This window comes from Plecotus auritus (assembly GCF_963455305.1).
Source record: "Plecotus auritus genome assembly, chromosome: 3".
NCBI lineage: Eukaryota > Metazoa > Chordata > Mammalia > Chiroptera > Vespertilionidae > Plecotus > Plecotus auritus.
In genome coordinates this window covers 174,598,602-174,615,185 of record NC_137772.1, presented here as the reverse complement: position 1 = coordinate 174,615,185, position 16,584 = coordinate 174,598,602, and the positions used below count along the sequence as shown (strand labels likewise).

The following is a 16,584-nucleotide window of genomic DNA, read 5'->3' as shown; positions in this document are numbered from 1 at the left end:
TGGCCAGGGAAACCAGCTAGGCCAGGCCCACCCTGGGTCAGATACCTCAAGAACTGAGCTGATCTCTCAAGGAGGAGCAGCACCTGGAAGGGGCTGTTAGGGAGTGCTTTTCTGGTTTTCAATAGTGCGGGGTGGGGGTGCGCTGGGTGGGGGCTGACTCCTGGACTGGAGCTTTTCTGTCCACCTTTTCCGCCAATCTTTTACCGCTTGATCGCCCTGCCCTGGCCTCAGGAGTGGATCTTCTTCACTCCCCTAGCCCCTCCAAGAAGCCTTCCCTGACTGGGTCCGGCGCGGACCGCTGTTTCCCACGGCTCTCTCCAGACTACCGCCCTCCTCACTCCGGACTGTTCTGGTTCGGACTGAAAGCCTGGCCTCTGCCGGGTGGGCGGTGCGGAGGGCGAAGGCGGAAGCGCGGCCCTGGGAGGGGCGGGGGGGGGGGCGCAGAGAAAGGTGGCCGGCTGCCAGCCCCGCCCCTACCTGTGTAAGCCGCTGGGCCGGCGCCTAGCGGATAAAAGCGGCCAGGTTTGCCCGAAGGTCAACGAGTTCGGCTCCCTCTCAACCACTGCTAAGTCCAGCCCGGTGCAGCCAGCATGTCCACCCACTTCAGCTCCCAGGTCTTCAGCTCGCGCTCCGCCACCTTCCCGGGGCGCGGGGCGCAGGTGCGCCTGAGCTCGGTGCGCGCCGGCGGCTCCCGCAGCGGCAGCCTCTACGGCCTGGGAGCCCTACGGCCGCGCGTGGCCATGCACTCCGCCTACGGGGGGCCGGTGGGCGCCGGCATCCACCAGGTCACCATCAATCAGAGCCTGCTGGCCCCGCTGCAGGTGGACATTGACCCCTCCATCCAGCAGGTGCGCCAGGAGGAGCGCGAGCAGATCAAGATCCTCAACAACAAGTTCGCGTCCTTCATCGACAAGGTGAGCCGCTGCAACCTGCCCTGTACACCACGCTCCAGGCCACCGCGGCCCTCTGCCCTGACTGCACACGGGTCGGGCGCTGGGAGAACTAGGCTCCCTTTCCGCCAATGTCCGGAGCCCCAGAGGCCGGGGACAGGAGTGTCTCTCTTTCTGGGCCCCTTTCTCAGCGAGGGGGCTGTGTGGAGTCAGTAGTGGGGTAGGGGTGAAACGCAGTTCCCTGCTGGAGAGCCCCCCCTCTTAGTCCCACTGTCTACCCTAAGGCAGATGCTGAAAATAAAGGGCTGGAGCATGTGGCTCCCACCACACCCACCACGCCCTACCTGGTCCTCTAGCTTCCTTTTGATGGTAGGAAGGGAGTGAGGTTGAAACTGCCTTTGGAGACAGGCCGTTTGGGGACAGGGAGGGGGAAGGGACATTTGGGAGGTGTTTTTCCAGAGGGGTGGGGCTGGGGTGGGACGTGAGAGTGGGGGTGGGAGGGAGGGGGGCAGGCTTGACTGGTGGGTCTAGATGTCGGGCAAAGTGGGCTGGACCCAGGAACTAAAAGCTAACCCAGCTGGGCCCACTGGCCAGGGTCTCCTCCCTCAGGTGTAGACCAGGCCTTCCCTCTCCGACCTCTCCACCTCCCCACGCCTCCAGTGCCCTCTTCTCCTTCACCATTCAGACCATGCATGTCCTTCAGGCTCTGCCCAGGCCCAGGCCTCCCAGGCCCAGGTTCCTTCCCGGCTGTTGAGCTGCTCTGTCTCTCTGTCCACAACCCCCAGGTCCTACTGCCCTGAGTTGCTGGTTCTGAGAAGGCTTGCTTTCCACTCCCAGTCATACTGGGTGCTCCTTAGGGCTATTTGGGCCCCAGGGCTGAGCACATAATAGGTGCTCATTTTACATTGACTGGTTGTAGCACTCTGTCCTGACGCCTTGTTGGAAGAAGGGGAATGGGAGAGAGGATACTGAGGGAGGACAGGCAGGTCCCAGCCTGAAGGGAGGAGGCTGGGAGGCCCAGGACACTGACAGGAAGGACACAGAGAGGGAGGTGGAGATTACCCATAATTCAATGGGGTGCATAGGAGGGAGGAGACCTTAAATTTAGCACAGTGCCCAGACACACTGGTGAACCAGGTACACTTGACCCCTGGGTCACAGTCTAAGACACTTGAGACTGAGAGTCCTGGACAAGAGGCTTGTTCAGGGTTAATTTCCCAGAGGAGAGGGCCAAGGGCTGGGGGCCAAGGGCTGGGGGCCAAGGGCTGGGGTCCCAGGCTGGGGGGACAGCCAGTGGGAGTATGGGTTCTGCTGGGTGGCTGGGGACCCTTTCAGTCCCACTGTGGGCAGCACGGTCTGCCCCTCATCAGTTTCCTCCTCCATTTCCATTCTAGGTGCGGTTTCTGGAGCAGCAGAACAAGCTGTTGGAGACCAAGTGGGCTCTACTGCAGGAGCAGAAGTCGGTCAAGAGCAGCCGCGTCCCAGGCATCTTTGAAGCCTATATTGCTGGCCTGCGGAAGCAGCTTGAGGCCCTGCAGATGGATGGGAGTCGCTTGGAGATGGAGCTGCGGAGCACACAGGACGTGGTGGAAGACTTCAAGAACAAGTATTGCCTCCCAGTGTGAACTGTGGGTTTTGGGGGTTCGGATGTGCACCCAATCAGCTGGCCCTCTGCAAGGCCCCTCTGGGTTAGGGGTCAGAGGGTGAAGCTGCACAGTACAATAACCCTGAATGGTCTTGACTAACACATTCCCTGCCTATCCTAGTCCCTCTTTGTCCCTGAGGGCTGTTTCCAAGTCATCCTGGTCTTTTTATCCTGAATTAGTAAAATATCTATGCCCTGCCCTTTCCTTTTGGGCGCCTGACCAAGACCCCAAGAGAGGGTAGGGCAGAAGGTATGACAGATGTTCTTCAAATTTGCACAACCCTCATTTCGTTCAGGTGAGGAATTAGAGACAAGAGAGTTCAGGGACTCGATCAAGATCATATAGCAGATCACTGGAGAGCTGGGACTTGAATTTTGGGCCTCTGGTTCCCTGGAGGAGATATGGAGACAGCTTGGTCTGGAAAGAAGTAAGGAGAGAGAATGATCATTGTGAGCCAGTAGAGAGGGTGCAGAGGCTGAGGGGTGGGTGTGATCAGGGCAGGAACCAGAAAGGGGGCTGTGAGAAGGATCGGGGAGTCCAGGGTCCAGGAAGGCTGGGGTTTTAGGGACAGGCCTTTGAGGTGTCCACTAAGTTTTCTTACTGAATAGAAACTGAAGCTTGAGGTTTGGGCTGCCCCACCCTGGCATGCCTGCACAGTGGACATTGGGGGAGTGAGTGAGCTCTGTGCCCTGCCTGGAGGTGCATGACGAAGCCAGAGCAGGGACACTGGCATTGATTGGAGGTAGAACAAACAAAGGCCTCTGAGGAGAGTGCTCACCCCTATTTCCCTAGGGCAACAGTCAACAGGCTAAGCCTCACAGCAGGTGAAACAGGCAGGTGCAAGGCAGGGAAGGCCTGGGGCAACCAGCAAGTCCCTTTTGTCTTTTATTTTTAGTGAGCCCCTTTTGTTATATGCATTTGAATTTGTGGGCACACATACTTGCCCTCACCCCAAAGCCCACAGAGCTTTCCTGTGGAGTCAGGCTGAGCTCCGGGCTGGGGCTGAAGGAGGCACAGTGAGGGCTCTGGGTGCAGCTGCCCAGAAGCTCCCATCTGCACACTCTCAGGCCCAGCATGCATCACCCAGGCAGGGTGGACAGAGAGCCTCAGGGATGTTTCCATAACTACGCTATAGGGCCTAAGGGAGCAGGACCATGAGAGTCAGGTTCCTGGAGGCTGCCTGCCTGCCCAAACATCCTGCTCCCCACCACAGTTGTTCCTGTTTCTGACACCTTTTTATTTAAGTTTCCCAGTAAATACTTGGGTAAGCCCACCTGCTCTCTTGCTCTGTGCCCTGCTTTGCTGATGTCCTCCTATGGGTAGGGCTGGCTCCTTGGGACAAAGAGGGATGGGAGAGGGGAGGGGGACTAGGCCACCTAGTTGGGGCCTGGTTATTCCAGGAATTTATGCACCCCCTCTCTGATTCCACAAGGTTCCTCCCTTTCAGGCTCCTTCTTCCCCCTCAGGGGATAGGGTTAGGTGGTGGTTAAGGCATGGGCCTGGAGTCAGACTGCCAGGTTTCAAATCTGGGCTTTGCCACTTAACAGCTTAGTGACTGGCTGGACAGATCACTCTGCCTCTCTGTGCCTCTGCTCCCTGCCCTGCTAATCTCATACCATTGTAAGATTGTGTGGGGATTGCCCAGCTGGGTGGCTCAGTAGGTTGAGCATTGTCCCGTACACCAACAAGGTTGCGTGTTTGGTTCTCTGTCAGGGCACAAATCTAGGTTGCGGGTTTGATCCCCAGCCCATGGATGTTTCTCTCCTACCTTTCTCTCTCTCTCTCCAATACAATATCTCCTTGGGTGAAGATTTAAAAAAAGATTGTTGTGAGGATTAAATGAGCTAATGCATAGCTAGCTTATAACAGTGTAGGCCCCGTATGAAGCAGTCTGTAAGCATGGCTTTTATTCTTTGCTTTCTCCAAGCATATGCAGCCTTCATCCTTTAGTTCACATGTTCTCTGCCCCGCCTTCCCCCCACCTCCGCCATCCCATGCCAAGACTCAAAGCCTTAGGAACCACCATATGGGAAAGTTGGGGGCATTGGTTTTCATGGCTGACACTTGTTTTTGCAGGGGTCTCATTAAGGAGACGGTGAGGGTGATGCAGGGTAGATTTTCACACCTGCATCTGAGGGGGGTGGAGACAAACCTGCACCAACACCATGCCCTCCTCCTCTACTGCAGGTATGAAGAGGAAATTAACCGGCGCACGGCTGCTGAGAATGAGTTTGTGGTGCTGAAAAAGGTGAGGGGGGCAGATAGGAGGGATGGGGGATGTTGTCTGAACACATGGGATAGGGGACCACGTGGCCCTCTCACCTGAGCAGCCAATACAGACCTGTGACCAAGGTCTGTTCTAGGGGCTAAAGAAGGGAATGATGGGCTTGGAGAAGGAAAGATCTGGAAGTCAGGCCGTTATAGCATAGCCTGTTTGTGTTCGTGTGCATGCACACATGCACTTTGTGTGCGTGTGTGTGTGTGTTTATTTATTTGCGTGTGTCTGGTTAGTCACTAGACTTGTTTCTGGGCCTAGAGGGGTTAGAATTAATATCAAAGGATGAAAGTTAGAAGGGGAGATTCCAACACCAAATAAGGAAGTGTTCTAGCACAGTCAGAACATTTCATTACAGACAAAGGTGGCACATGGCAGGCTGGAAATACCTGCTGAATGAATGGAATGGGCTGCCTCAAGGCAGAGTAAGTTTCCCATCCCTGGAGATGTGCAAGCCAAACTTGGTAGGTCTTAGAAATATCTTACAGGGGCTTGATTTAAGATTCTGATTCAATGCACATTCACTGAGCAGCTGAGTTTTCCAGAACCATCCACATAAATGCAGCTGCTCCCCCCTCCCCCACAAGTGCTGGGCCCTTGGAGATTCAGGGATGCACTTCCTATAGGAGTTTAACCGCAGGAAAGTGTGGCTAGAAGGGATCCAGACATCACCTGGACCTGTGGTGCTATCTGTGGCCCACCTGTGCCAGACCACCCATGCTGCTAGTTAAACACTCAGGCTTGAGATGTTCCATGTCTGAGAGTGGTGCCCTGGAGTCTGAATGGTTTTATGCTCTCTTATTTGACTGATCAGAAGTTGAGGCTCATAGCTAGTAGGTGGCAGAGCCAGGGGAGTGTCTAAACCACCAAAGCCTTTAGGAACAGGTAAAGTGTTGGGTTTGGGGCTTTAGACTGCTCTGGGCTGCCAGAACGGAGAAAGTACCTCCGGTCCTGGGGCTTCATGGAGATGTCAATCATGCAGCCTGGGAGAATCGAGTGGAGGAAACTTCATGCCGTGAGCATGTCAGGCAGCCTGAGAAACTGTATGCTTTTTGGTAGGGCAGTGGTGTTGGCTCTGTAGGTTGGACAGTGCCAGCTTACTCCCATCCCTGCTAAATGGTCTGTGTACTTCTCACCACCCCTCCCAGGATGTGGATGTTGCCTACATGAACAAAGTGGAGTTGGAAGCCAAGGTGAATGCCCTGAATGAGGACATCGACTTCCTCAGGACCTTCTATGAGACGGTGAGAACCTTAGGAGTGGGCTACATGTTCTACGTGTCCTAACCAGGAGGCCATCCGGTCTACCCCCACCTCTGGGCTAGTCTGGGTGTGTGTTGACTGTGTGGGGGTACCTTTATCCTTAGGAATCTCAATGGACGGGAAGTTCGGGAGGAGCTGGTCTTATCAGAGCAGGGTGGTAGGGTCCATTAGGATTGGCCTTTCAGAGACATGGAATGACCATTATTCTGGAAGTGGGATAGGGAGGGGCTGAAGGAGCCAGGATGATGTCAAGGGATCCCAGGCTGTAATGGAGTTCATTGGTGGGCTGGGTGGGGCAGGCAAGGGAGCTGGAATCAGGAGAGATGAATACCTGAGAGTTTCCACCCAGAAGGACTGGGTGAGGCTGCCTGCCAACTGGCCACTCTGTTCACCCTCCCATCTCATTCTCTCCCACTCATTCTTGCCCTGCGTTGGGCTTCCAGCTCTTTCCATCATGGGACCTAAAATCCTTTCCACTGCCATCTGTGTGAGGCTCTGGCCTGAGGCAGAGGATAGGGTGGCCAGTCATATGGCAGGACTGGTCTGGGACATAATTACATGTTTACCTACGTACAGTTCTCATTTCTCATTTCAGTCTAGTCTGTGCCTGAATATTCAGCCTCCATTAGCCCCTCAGAGTGAATTTCCACATGTTAATTTCATGGGCTGGATCCTTGAGGCTTTCTTTAGGCATTTTTAATCTTAGTGCAGAGCTTCATATATATGTCACATGCCATATTTATATCTATATATCTATGTATATATAACTATATGCATATGTCTGTGTGTATATTCTATATATATATGTGTGTGTGTGTGTGTGTGTGTATATATATATATATATGTATATATATATATATATATATATATATATATAATTATGTTCTTCTTATTATGAAATAGGTACTCACTGCAAAAAAATCCAGAAAATTAAGTAAAGCATAAAATTGGAAACAGGTCACCTATACCTGCTCTTATCATCTTGGTATCTACCTTTCCAGACATTTTTTGTGCATATATACACATAGAGATATCCTATATAATAAAGAGGTAATATTCAAATTGACCATCATGCCCTCACACAAGATGGCCGCCCCCATGTGGTCACAAGATGGTCACCACAAAGATGGCCGGCAGGGGAGGGCAGTTGTGGGCGATCAGGCCAGCAGGGGAGGGCAGTTAGGGGTGACCAGGCCAGCAGAGGAGGGTAGTTGGGGGTGACCAGGTTGGCAGGGGAGGGCAGTTGGGGGTGACCAGGCCTGCAGGGGAGGGAGGGCAGTTGGGGGGGATCGGGCTGGCAGGGGAGGGCAGTTGGGGACAACCAGACCTGCAGGGGAAGGCAGTTAGGGGCAACCAGGCCTGCAGGGGAAGGCAGTTGGGGGGACTGGGCCTGCAGGGGAGGGCAGTTGGGGGTGATCAGGTCAGCAGGGGAGAGCACTTAGGGGCGACCAGGTCGGGAGGGGAGGGCAGTTGCGGGGGACCAAGCCTGCAGGGGAGCAGTTAGGGGCGACCAGGTCGGGAGGGGAGGGCAGTTGCGGGGGACCAAGCCTGCAGGGGAGCAGTTAGGCATCGATCAGGCTGCCAGGAGAGTGGTTAGGGGGTGATCAGGCTGGCAGGCAGAAGCGGTTAGGGGCAATCAGGCAGGCAGGCAGGTGAGCGGTTGGGAGCCAGCAGTCCTGGATTGTGAGAGAGATGTCTGACTGCCGGTCTCCTGTGGCATTGCACCTAAACCAGCAATTGGACATCCCCCGAGGGGTCCCAGATTGGAGAGGGTGCAGGCTGGGCTGAGGGACACGCCCCCCCCCCAGTGCACAAATTTCGTGCACCGGGCCTCTAGTAGAAATATATATTTTAATAAAAACAGAACCATACTTTTTCCATATAACAGTATGTCACAGGTACATATCCCTATTTGTAAATACAGCCATGTCATCAGACTTAAAAGTTGCAGAGTGTTTTGTTATAGAACATGATTTATTTTACTCACCCCCTAGTGCTCCCCTCCAGAGGAGAGCTCATGCCCGGCAGCACCTCATGGCAGGAGCCGCCACAGCTCACCACACCCTGTCAGACGCTCAGTTGAGAAGTTGCTAAGGGGCTCTTCAGGGAGCCAGGGTGGGTGGAACTATTTAGCAGATGCTGTCCTGTACCCTCTCCCTGCCTGGTGACACATGCCCACTCTGGCCTCTTCTCCCTTTTCCTTTCCCTGGTGTGTGGGGACTCCCAGGATGGGCATGGGTATGTCATGCCCCAGGTCCTGATGTTCTGTCTGGTCCCTACAGGAGCTGTCAGAGCTACAGTCCCAGATCTCCGACACGTCCGTGGTGCTGTCCATGGACAACAGCCGCTCCCTGGACCTGGACAGCATCATTGCGGAGGTCAAGGCCCAGTACGAGGAGATGGCCAACCGTAGCCGGGCTGAGGCCGAGACCGCGTACCAAACCAAGGTGTGCAGCCACTGGGGACACATTTCCTCCTCCTGCAGGGTCCTTGGTGGCAGTTTTCCTTCCTCACTCTGTTTCAAGCCTTCTGGGCCTGGTCCCACAGTTCTGGCAAGTTGTGGTGCTCGCCAGTGTCCTGTGAAAAAGAGGATTGCAAAGGACAGGGCCCTGCCCTGATGCGGGAGCAGGGCAGGGGATGTGGACATGGTTTAATAATTTTAATAGGTAAAATGTGGCAAGTATTCATAGCGTTAGGCAGTGTTTCAGATGTTTTACCTGTATTGACTCATTTAAATCACAGAACAGCCCTATTATGTAGGCACTGTATTATCCCCATTTTACAGATGAGGAAACTGAAGCACAAAAAGGTTCAGTAATTTGCCTAACTCCACACAGCTAATAGATGGAAGAGCAGGGTCCTAGGGCTGCAGACCAGGCACTGTATGGAGGCAGTACAGCTGACTGAAGGTGCTGAGGGAAGGGTTAGGGTTCTGGGGGAGAGAGCCTGAGGCAGGGTTTAAAGCAGCATAGAGGGCTGTCTGCAGGATAGGGAGTCATCCGTGGTGCACAGGTGAGAATACAGGTACGCCAACAAGGATACCTGGGCTCAGATTTGCTGAGTGACCTGTGAGCAGTGCCTTCATTCCCTGGGATTCACTCTCCTCATCTGTGAAATGGGTGGTGCTGAGGAGGGGGGTGCTTCATAGGTGAGGACCTCAGACTTCCAGGGATCCTCCAGCACTATGATGTGATGGGGATGGGAAGAGCCTCAGGATCAGTGGGGGTGGGCCCCAGGAGCCATCCTGGTCCTCTCTGTCTTGTCTGGGAGGAAACTGAGCCTCTGAGCCACCCACTGCCCTATGTCTGGCCTCTTAGCATTGGGTGAAGATTGCTGGGAGTCAGAGTTTCCCTCCCTGGAAAGATAAGCTGAGAGGGTTTGCCACTCAGAATCTTGGGCCTTCCTTGGGTGGGAAGAGGGACAAGTCGCCTGCAATCATCGTTCACGCCTTGCCATACTTCTCTGTGTGGACGTTTCAGTTAGAGACCCTGCAGGCCCAGGCCGGGAAGCATGGGGCGGACCTCCGGAACACCCGGAATGAGATTGTGGAGATGAACCGGGCCATGCAGAGGCTGCAGGCTGAGATCGACAACATCAAGAACCAGGTGGGCACAAACCCTCCTCCTTGCTCCTCCCTATTTCTTAGGGTGTGTGCAGGGCAACCAGCTGACAGTGAGGAGCAGGAGGCTGGTGGAGGGGGGGCAGTGTCAGCCTGCCCCTGCCCCCCACCCACTGCCCAACCCAGGTCTGGCTGAGGCTGGTGCAGCTCAGGCCCACTTGTGAGAGCTCCAGGACGGAATGTTCTTGGCCAGCTTTAGGCTCGGGCCAAAAGGAGAAGAGGAGCCTAGCTGGGCATAGCGCCTGTGGAAGAAGCCTTGGGCTGGCCGGCCGGAGAGGAACCACCATTCGTTACCATCTTGGTACTGAGCACTCTCCTTGCACCTAGCTCTGGTGCAATATGCTGTGCCTGGGAGCTCACAGTGGTGGGGGATGGGGAGTGGAGCACAGTGGCCAGGAGAAGCCCTTACTGTGGCTCACAAGGCTCTGTCTCAGTCCTGACCTCACTTTCCACCACTCCCTCGCTTGCTATGCTCTGGCCACACTAGCCCGCTTCCTGTACCTTGCATTTATTTGCCAGGCATCTTCATGCTTCAGGGCCTTTGCACTTGGTGTTGCCTCTACTTGGAATGTGGTTCTCCCAGCTCCATACATGGCTGCCCCTTTCCTGTCCCGGGGTTTAGAACAAAAGATCTCAGGGATGGCTTTTTCAGCTACCTATGAGCAGTCTGCTGAATGAAGCACCTATCACTCTCTGAAATGTTCTGTCTCATTAATTATATATTGACTATCCCCCACATCCACTGGAATATAAAAAATGCTACCTTAGAGCAGGGGCCCCTTTTGTCTAGTTCACTGCTCCTCCCTTCCCAGCACCTGGCATAGACACAGAGGTGGGAGGGGCAGTTAAGCCTGAGCAGGTGTCTGCAGTGGGGAGGGAGGGAAGGTGACCAGTGCGGCATCTTCAGAGAGCTAACTTCCAGATGAGCTGGGAGGATGGGATGTGGGGGTGGTTTGCCCAGAAATGTCCTCCCCTCGGAGCCCTGCGGGCCTGTTGACATGAGGGCGGAGGCCTCTGACACAGACGCAGGGCCATGAGTCACTGGTGAAGCAAGCCAGCTTCCAGGCCAGTGGGGAGGCACAGCATAATGAATGGCGGCTGCCCAAACCCTGCAGCTTCTGCTGCATCCGGGTCTCCTCTCATACTATAGGGCAGAACCAGGCCCCAGAGTTGGGGTGTCTGCCACCATCAAGAGGCCCAGAGGCAGTGGGGTGGGCCTTGCCAAGGGGGCACCATTGTGACAGGGAAGGGCACTGAGAGGTGAGTGAGGGGCAGAGAGTGTCAGAGAGCCTCCTGGGGAGGATTGGGGGGCTGGGCAGAGGGCAGAGTGCATGAGCTAAGGAGAGGGGATCCGGGGACAGGGCATGGTGGGTGAGAAGGAAGGAGAAGGAGCACTGGCTAGGGCCTGGGTGGGGATGGTGGCCCTCTAGCTGAAAAGATAGACTCCTGGTGGTGGGGGTGAACCACAAGCAGAGGGAACGCCATAGCTGGGCAGGAAGTGGCGGTTTTTGCTCAGGTCCGTCATGAATCTGATCACCCCTCCCAAACCTGGGGGCTCCAAGCAGTGTGTCCGCTCCAAGTCCCCCTACTCCGGGCCTGTTCCAAACTGCTTCCAGTTTTGAAGGTGGTTTTGGTTCTATCCGCTGCCTGACATTTGGGAACTTGACTAGGATCCCATGGCTTTGGAGGCCCTCCAGCCATGGGGAGCTGGGCATTTGCAAATCATAATAGGATCCTATCTAATAAAGAGGGAATATGCTAATTGACCATCATGCCCTCACAAAGATGGCTGCGCCTGCAGCCAATAAGGAGGGAATATGCTAATTGACTGCCACGCCCTCAAAGATGGTGGCGCCCACAGCCACAAGATGGCGGCGCCCAGTCCTCTCAGGCCCGCCAGGGCGGCAGGCATGTGGCACGGTCGGGCCCGCCCCCAGGTGGGTCCAGCCACTCCGCGCTTCCGCTTCTGGAGTCCCCCAGTCCCCTTAGCCCCCTAGCTGCCCAGGGCCGGCCCGAGGCGCAGGTAAGCCTCGGATGGTGGCTGCCCAGCCGCCCAGGGCCGCCCGAGGCTCAGGTAATCAGGGCCGGCTGAGGCTTGCGCTGCCAGCAGTGGCAGCAGCAGAGGTGTGATGGGGGCGTCGCCTTCCCCTGATTGCTGGGTTGCCTCCACCCCTGAGGGCTCCTGGACTGTGAGAGGGGGCAGGCCGGGCTGAAGGACCTCCCCCTCCAGTGCATGAATTTAGATGCACCGGGCCGCTAGTTTATTAATAACTAGTGGCCCGGTGCAAGAAATTCATGCACATTAAAAGGGAATTAATTAGAGGAAATATTTTACTATTGCTATTTGCCCTTTCTCTATAATAGAAGTGTCAGAGATGAAAGAAAATTAGTAAAATGTATATGAAAATCTCCCTCCTGTCAGAGTCTGGGGCACACCACAGGACCCAGAGTCAAGGCCCCGCTCACCCGTGTGCACCTCAGAATCACACAAGACCCAGCCCTGGCCATCCCCACCCCCATTGGTCGAGATCCAGACCCGGCTGGCCCCACCCCTGTCAAACCCTGCTGGGCTGGGGCTGCGGCCTCAGGTCCCCCGGCCTGGGGTGGGGGGGTTTGGCCTGAGGTCCTCCATCAAGCCCTGCCGGGTGGGGGGGTGCGGCCTGAGGTCCCCATCAAGCCCCACCAGGCGGGGGGTGCAGCCTCAGGTCCCCTGCCCAGGCCCGGCGCCATGCAGCCTCATTATGGCTCGTTATGGGAACGAGCACGTTTATGGCTGATCACTCATTATGGCTCGTTATGGGAACCCTACCTCTGCTGTGGGTGCAGCCATCTTGTGTTAAGAGAACCCTGCCTCTGCTGCGGGCGCAGCCATCTTGTGATGGTGTGACGGAGTGAGGGTCAATTTGCATACTACCTCTTTATTATACAAGATAGTAATCCTAATAGCATTTATTAAGTGCTTGCTCTATGCTGGACACTGCCAAATTTGTATATTACTCCATTTAATGCTCACAATGTCCTTATGAGGTCGACACCAGGATTATTGCTATTTTAGAAAAGAGGAGACTTTGGCTTAGAAAGGTTGATTTATCCAAGATCACATAGCATGTAAGTGGCAGAGACAGAATTAGAACCTAGGTATTTGGTATCAGAACCCATGTTTTTAACCCTTGGGATCCTCTGGTGCTTGGGGAAGTAGGCTGGTACCAGTGAAGCCCTGTCAGCAAGTTGCCCAGGTGCTCGCCACAGGATGGGGAGGCAGGAAGGTAGTGACTGGTGAGACCTGCCCCCACATCACAGCTCCTCTATTGCCCACAGCGTGCCAAGTTGGAGGCTGCTATCGCTGAGGCTGAGGACCGTGGGGAGATGGCACTCAAGGATGCACGTGCCAAGCAGGAGGAACTGGAGGTTGCCCTGCAGCGAGCCAGGCAGGACATGGCCCGGCAGCTCCGGGAGTACCAGGAGCTCATGAACATCAAGCTGGCCCTAGACATCGAGATTGCCACCTACCGCAAGTTGCTGGAGGGCGAGGAGTGCCGGTGAGGTCACAGAAGCTGAGAAAGGGATCCTTCTGGAGCTCAGTAGGGTCTGGGGCTTGACATTTATCCATTGACAAGCATGTCCTATGCACCCTCTTATGCAGAGCACCGGAGGTGGGAGTGCAGCCGGGTACAGTTGAGGCCTACTTCTTTGCCCTTGAGATGACCTAGAAGGAAAGACCATGTGGTGTAAAGCTCATTGGAAAAGTTGAAGTAATAACTTCATGTGGGTGGGCATTAGCAGGGTCATCTTATTTGATCCTTAGAACACATTCAGGTAAACAGGTCAGGTATTGTTAATTCAGAGAGAGACTGGGGTTCAGTTTTATAAATTGAGGGGACAGGGTTGGTGTGCAGTCAAGCTCTGCTAATTCCTGGTTTAAGCATCTTCTATAACCCCAGGCTGCTTCTCACTATGTAAAGTGCTAAGTCATGTGGTATTGACTGAATGTGCTGGAGGAGGTTAATTTCTTCCTGTCCCCAGAGATATTTGCATACTCACCTGCAGCCTGAGAGGAGGCTAGGAGGAGTTAGTCTATTTATTTATTTATTTTTATTTTTATTGATTCCAGAGAGAAAGGGAGAGGAAGAGAGATAATCATTGATTGGCTGCCTCCTGCATGCCCCACACTGGGAATCAGGCCCCCAACCCAGGCATGTGCCCTGATCGGTAATGGAACCATGACCTCCTGGTTCATAGGTCGATACTCAACCACTGAGCCATGCCAGCTGGGCTGGGATGGGTTAGTATTATACGGAATTCTTCATGAAAGACATGGAATATATGTCCATGAAGTTGGACCTTTCTTCTCACCTTGATGGGTTGGTTGATTCATTCAGTCGATAGATAGGCTTTAGAGTATGTCTGGGGGAAGGTCAGGATTTGAAGAGGGTGAGAGGGAACAGTGTAAGCAAAGCCCTGGAAGTAGAACTCATCATGGCTTGGCCTACAGAGATAGATAATATGTAAGACATGTTTCTGCCTTCGGGGAACTTGCAGAGGGGTAGAGGAGACAAAACATCTGCAAAGGAAGCACTCAGAGACTAGTAACTTGGACCTGTAAAATGCTGAGTTTACAAAGGCCCTTTCCTTTTCTGAGCATTATTCCGGAGGGCTGGGGAGAGAAGATGGGAAATGAATGGAGTAGAGAGGAAGGAGGTGAGGAGGCTGTCCTCTCTCCACCTCTTGGGGACATGGAGATAGACACCTTATTGTTATCCCTTAATCCAGGGTGGGGAACTTTTTTTCTGCCAAGGGCCATTTGGATATTTATAACATCATTCGTGGGCCAACAAAATTATGAACTTAAAAATTAGTCTGCTATAATTGGTGAAACATTTAATTAACTCACCCCAATGCCTTGGCAGGGCCAGACCAAATGATTTCACAGGCCTTTTATGGCCTATGGGCCACCGTTCCGCACCCCGTCTTAATCCCTCAGCCCTTCCCAGGGGCAGGTCTAGGGTTAGAAACTCATCCACTCATCCAGTTTGGGGGGGCCTTTAGTTAAGAATACAAAGTTACAAATATAAAATTAGGCACAAAACAAATATTTATTTAGGATCAGAAAAGGGTGACAGGGTGAAGAAAAGAAAAATCGCACAGATCACTAGAGCCTGAGATATTCAGGTTCCCTTTTGAGTTCTTCAAGAATTGAATTCTTATATGGAATGGTTGCCTGATTTCAACCAGGTTTCCCCCTCACCCCCCAACTGCCAATAATGCCCCACACTTGCAGGGGCCATTTTAACAAGGGGCCTGGAAGCCTCCTAGCATACCTATCTCTTGCCCGTGGCCTTTGCTCTGCCCCCCGGACTTGGGGCTGCTGAGGCCAGGTGGCTCCCTCACTCCCTCTGCAAATGCAAGGTGTCCCCTCCTCCTTGCAGAGTACACTCATTCCCAAGGCCAAGGGCTTGGTGAGAATGCTTATGTGTCACAGAGCAAACACACCCAGCTGTCTTGGGCGGATTTTTAATTTCCAGTGCAAGACGTGCTTCAGCCCCACTGGCTGCTTAAAGCCAACCCACCTACCTCCCCATTCCCTCCTCAGTCCCTGTTGGAGCTGCATTCACTCAGTCAACAATACACTAATTATTTCAACACATAGTAATTACTACCTGCCAGACCTCATGCAGGGGCTGGAGACACAGTAATCAGTAAGCTACAGCCCACTTTGAGGACTTTATGGTCTGGTTAGGGGAGGCAGCTGTCTATGTAATAATAAGAGGGACTACCATTTACCTAATCCTGTGTGCCCAGAGATTTAGGTACATTGTGTCATTTAACTCTGGCAAACCACCCTGTGAGGTTGGTACTGAGTGAGGCCCTATTTGTAGGTGAGGAGATGGAGGCTCTAAGGCATTCCCAAGGTCATGTAGCCAGTAGGTAGAAGGGCCTAAGTGAACCCTGCCCCCCCCCTCCTCCTTGCTCATTTTGCAGCAAGGTTGAAGGAAGGCTGGAAGTGTGGGGCAGAGGACAGAATACCAGTCCTGTATGGGGCTTGGACGGAGGGGCCTGGGAGTGCCTCCTCCAGGGCTGAGGGAAGGGCTGCTCTCACAGGTCTCTCCTCTGCCCCCAGGTTGACCGGAGATGGAGTGGGAGCCCTAAATATCTGTAAGTCCTTGGCTTCGGCCCACCCCTTGTGCTCTCCAGACTGGGTGGGGCCTATAGGATGGCATGTGGGGTCTGAGGGTCGGGCCTTGTGGGGATCTGGATCCTGCCTCCTCCCCTTCAGTAGCTTCATGCAGGAGCCCTGGAGCTGACTCAGCAGCCCAGGGAAGCCTTGCAGGGGTCACCCCACCCCGCACTGTCTGAGGCTCCTTCTGGGTTGGCCCATGGTGGGTAGGGTGGGAAGGGGAGGTGATGGTGGGCGGAGAAGGGCAGCCCGGCAGGAGGGTGGGTGGAGTGAAGGGATGGGGCCTGGGTGGTGGGCCCATGCTGACTGAGTCCTCCCCTCTCTCTCCCAGCTGTGATGAATACCACCGGTGGTGGTGGCAGCGGGCTGACCTACAGGGGAACCAGTGGTGGCAGCGGACTGGCCTTTGGGGGAACCATGGGCAGCAATGCCCTGAGATTCTCAAGTGGAACTCAAAAGGCCTATTCCATAAAGACCACATCTGCCACTCGCAGGAGTGTCTTCAACTGAGCCCCAGGTGTGGGAACACCCATATCCCTTCCCCCCAGAGTCATAAGAGATTCCCACCCTGGTCCCATCCCTGGTCCCAAGACTGCAAAGTCGTCTAAGGAATGATGTGAGAACAGCTTCCAATAAACAGTCTCTTTCTGAGCCGGGGTGAGCCCATGGCCAGCACCTGGTATCCTGGCTGCATTTGGCTGGCAGAGAAGGGGGCGG

At 54.4% G+C, this 16,584-nt stretch overlaps 1 protein-coding gene across 2 annotated transcripts in view; it reads left to right on the top strand.

The window, feature by feature from the left end:
• The first annotated feature begins 428 nt into the window (after positions 1 to 428).
• Positions 429 to 16,584, top strand: part of KRT7 (keratin 7) — a 36,395-nt gene continuing 20,239 nt past the window's right edge. Inside the window, exons 1-9 of one of the 2 annotated variants that reach the window (XM_080659145.1) lie at positions 429 to 914; positions 2,285 to 2,496; positions 4,724 to 4,784; positions 5,960 to 6,055; positions 8,356 to 8,520; positions 9,553 to 9,678; positions 13,011 to 13,231; positions 15,811 to 15,845; positions 16,199 to 16,548. In XM_080659145.1, coding sequence (XP_080515271.1) covers positions 591 to 914; positions 2,285 to 2,496; positions 4,724 to 4,784; positions 5,960 to 6,055; positions 8,356 to 8,520; positions 9,553 to 9,678; positions 13,011 to 13,231; positions 15,811 to 15,845; positions 16,199 to 16,377 — 1,419 coding nt within the window. In that variant the 5' untranslated portion in view covers positions 429 to 590 and the 3' untranslated portion in view covers positions 16,378 to 16,548. Of the gene's footprint in view, positions 915 to 2,284; positions 2,497 to 4,723; positions 4,785 to 5,959; positions 6,056 to 8,355; positions 8,521 to 9,552; positions 9,679 to 13,010; positions 13,232 to 15,810; positions 15,846 to 16,198; positions 16,549 to 16,584 lie in introns of those variants that run through there. The other variant, XM_080659146.1, reaches the window with a different exon arrangement.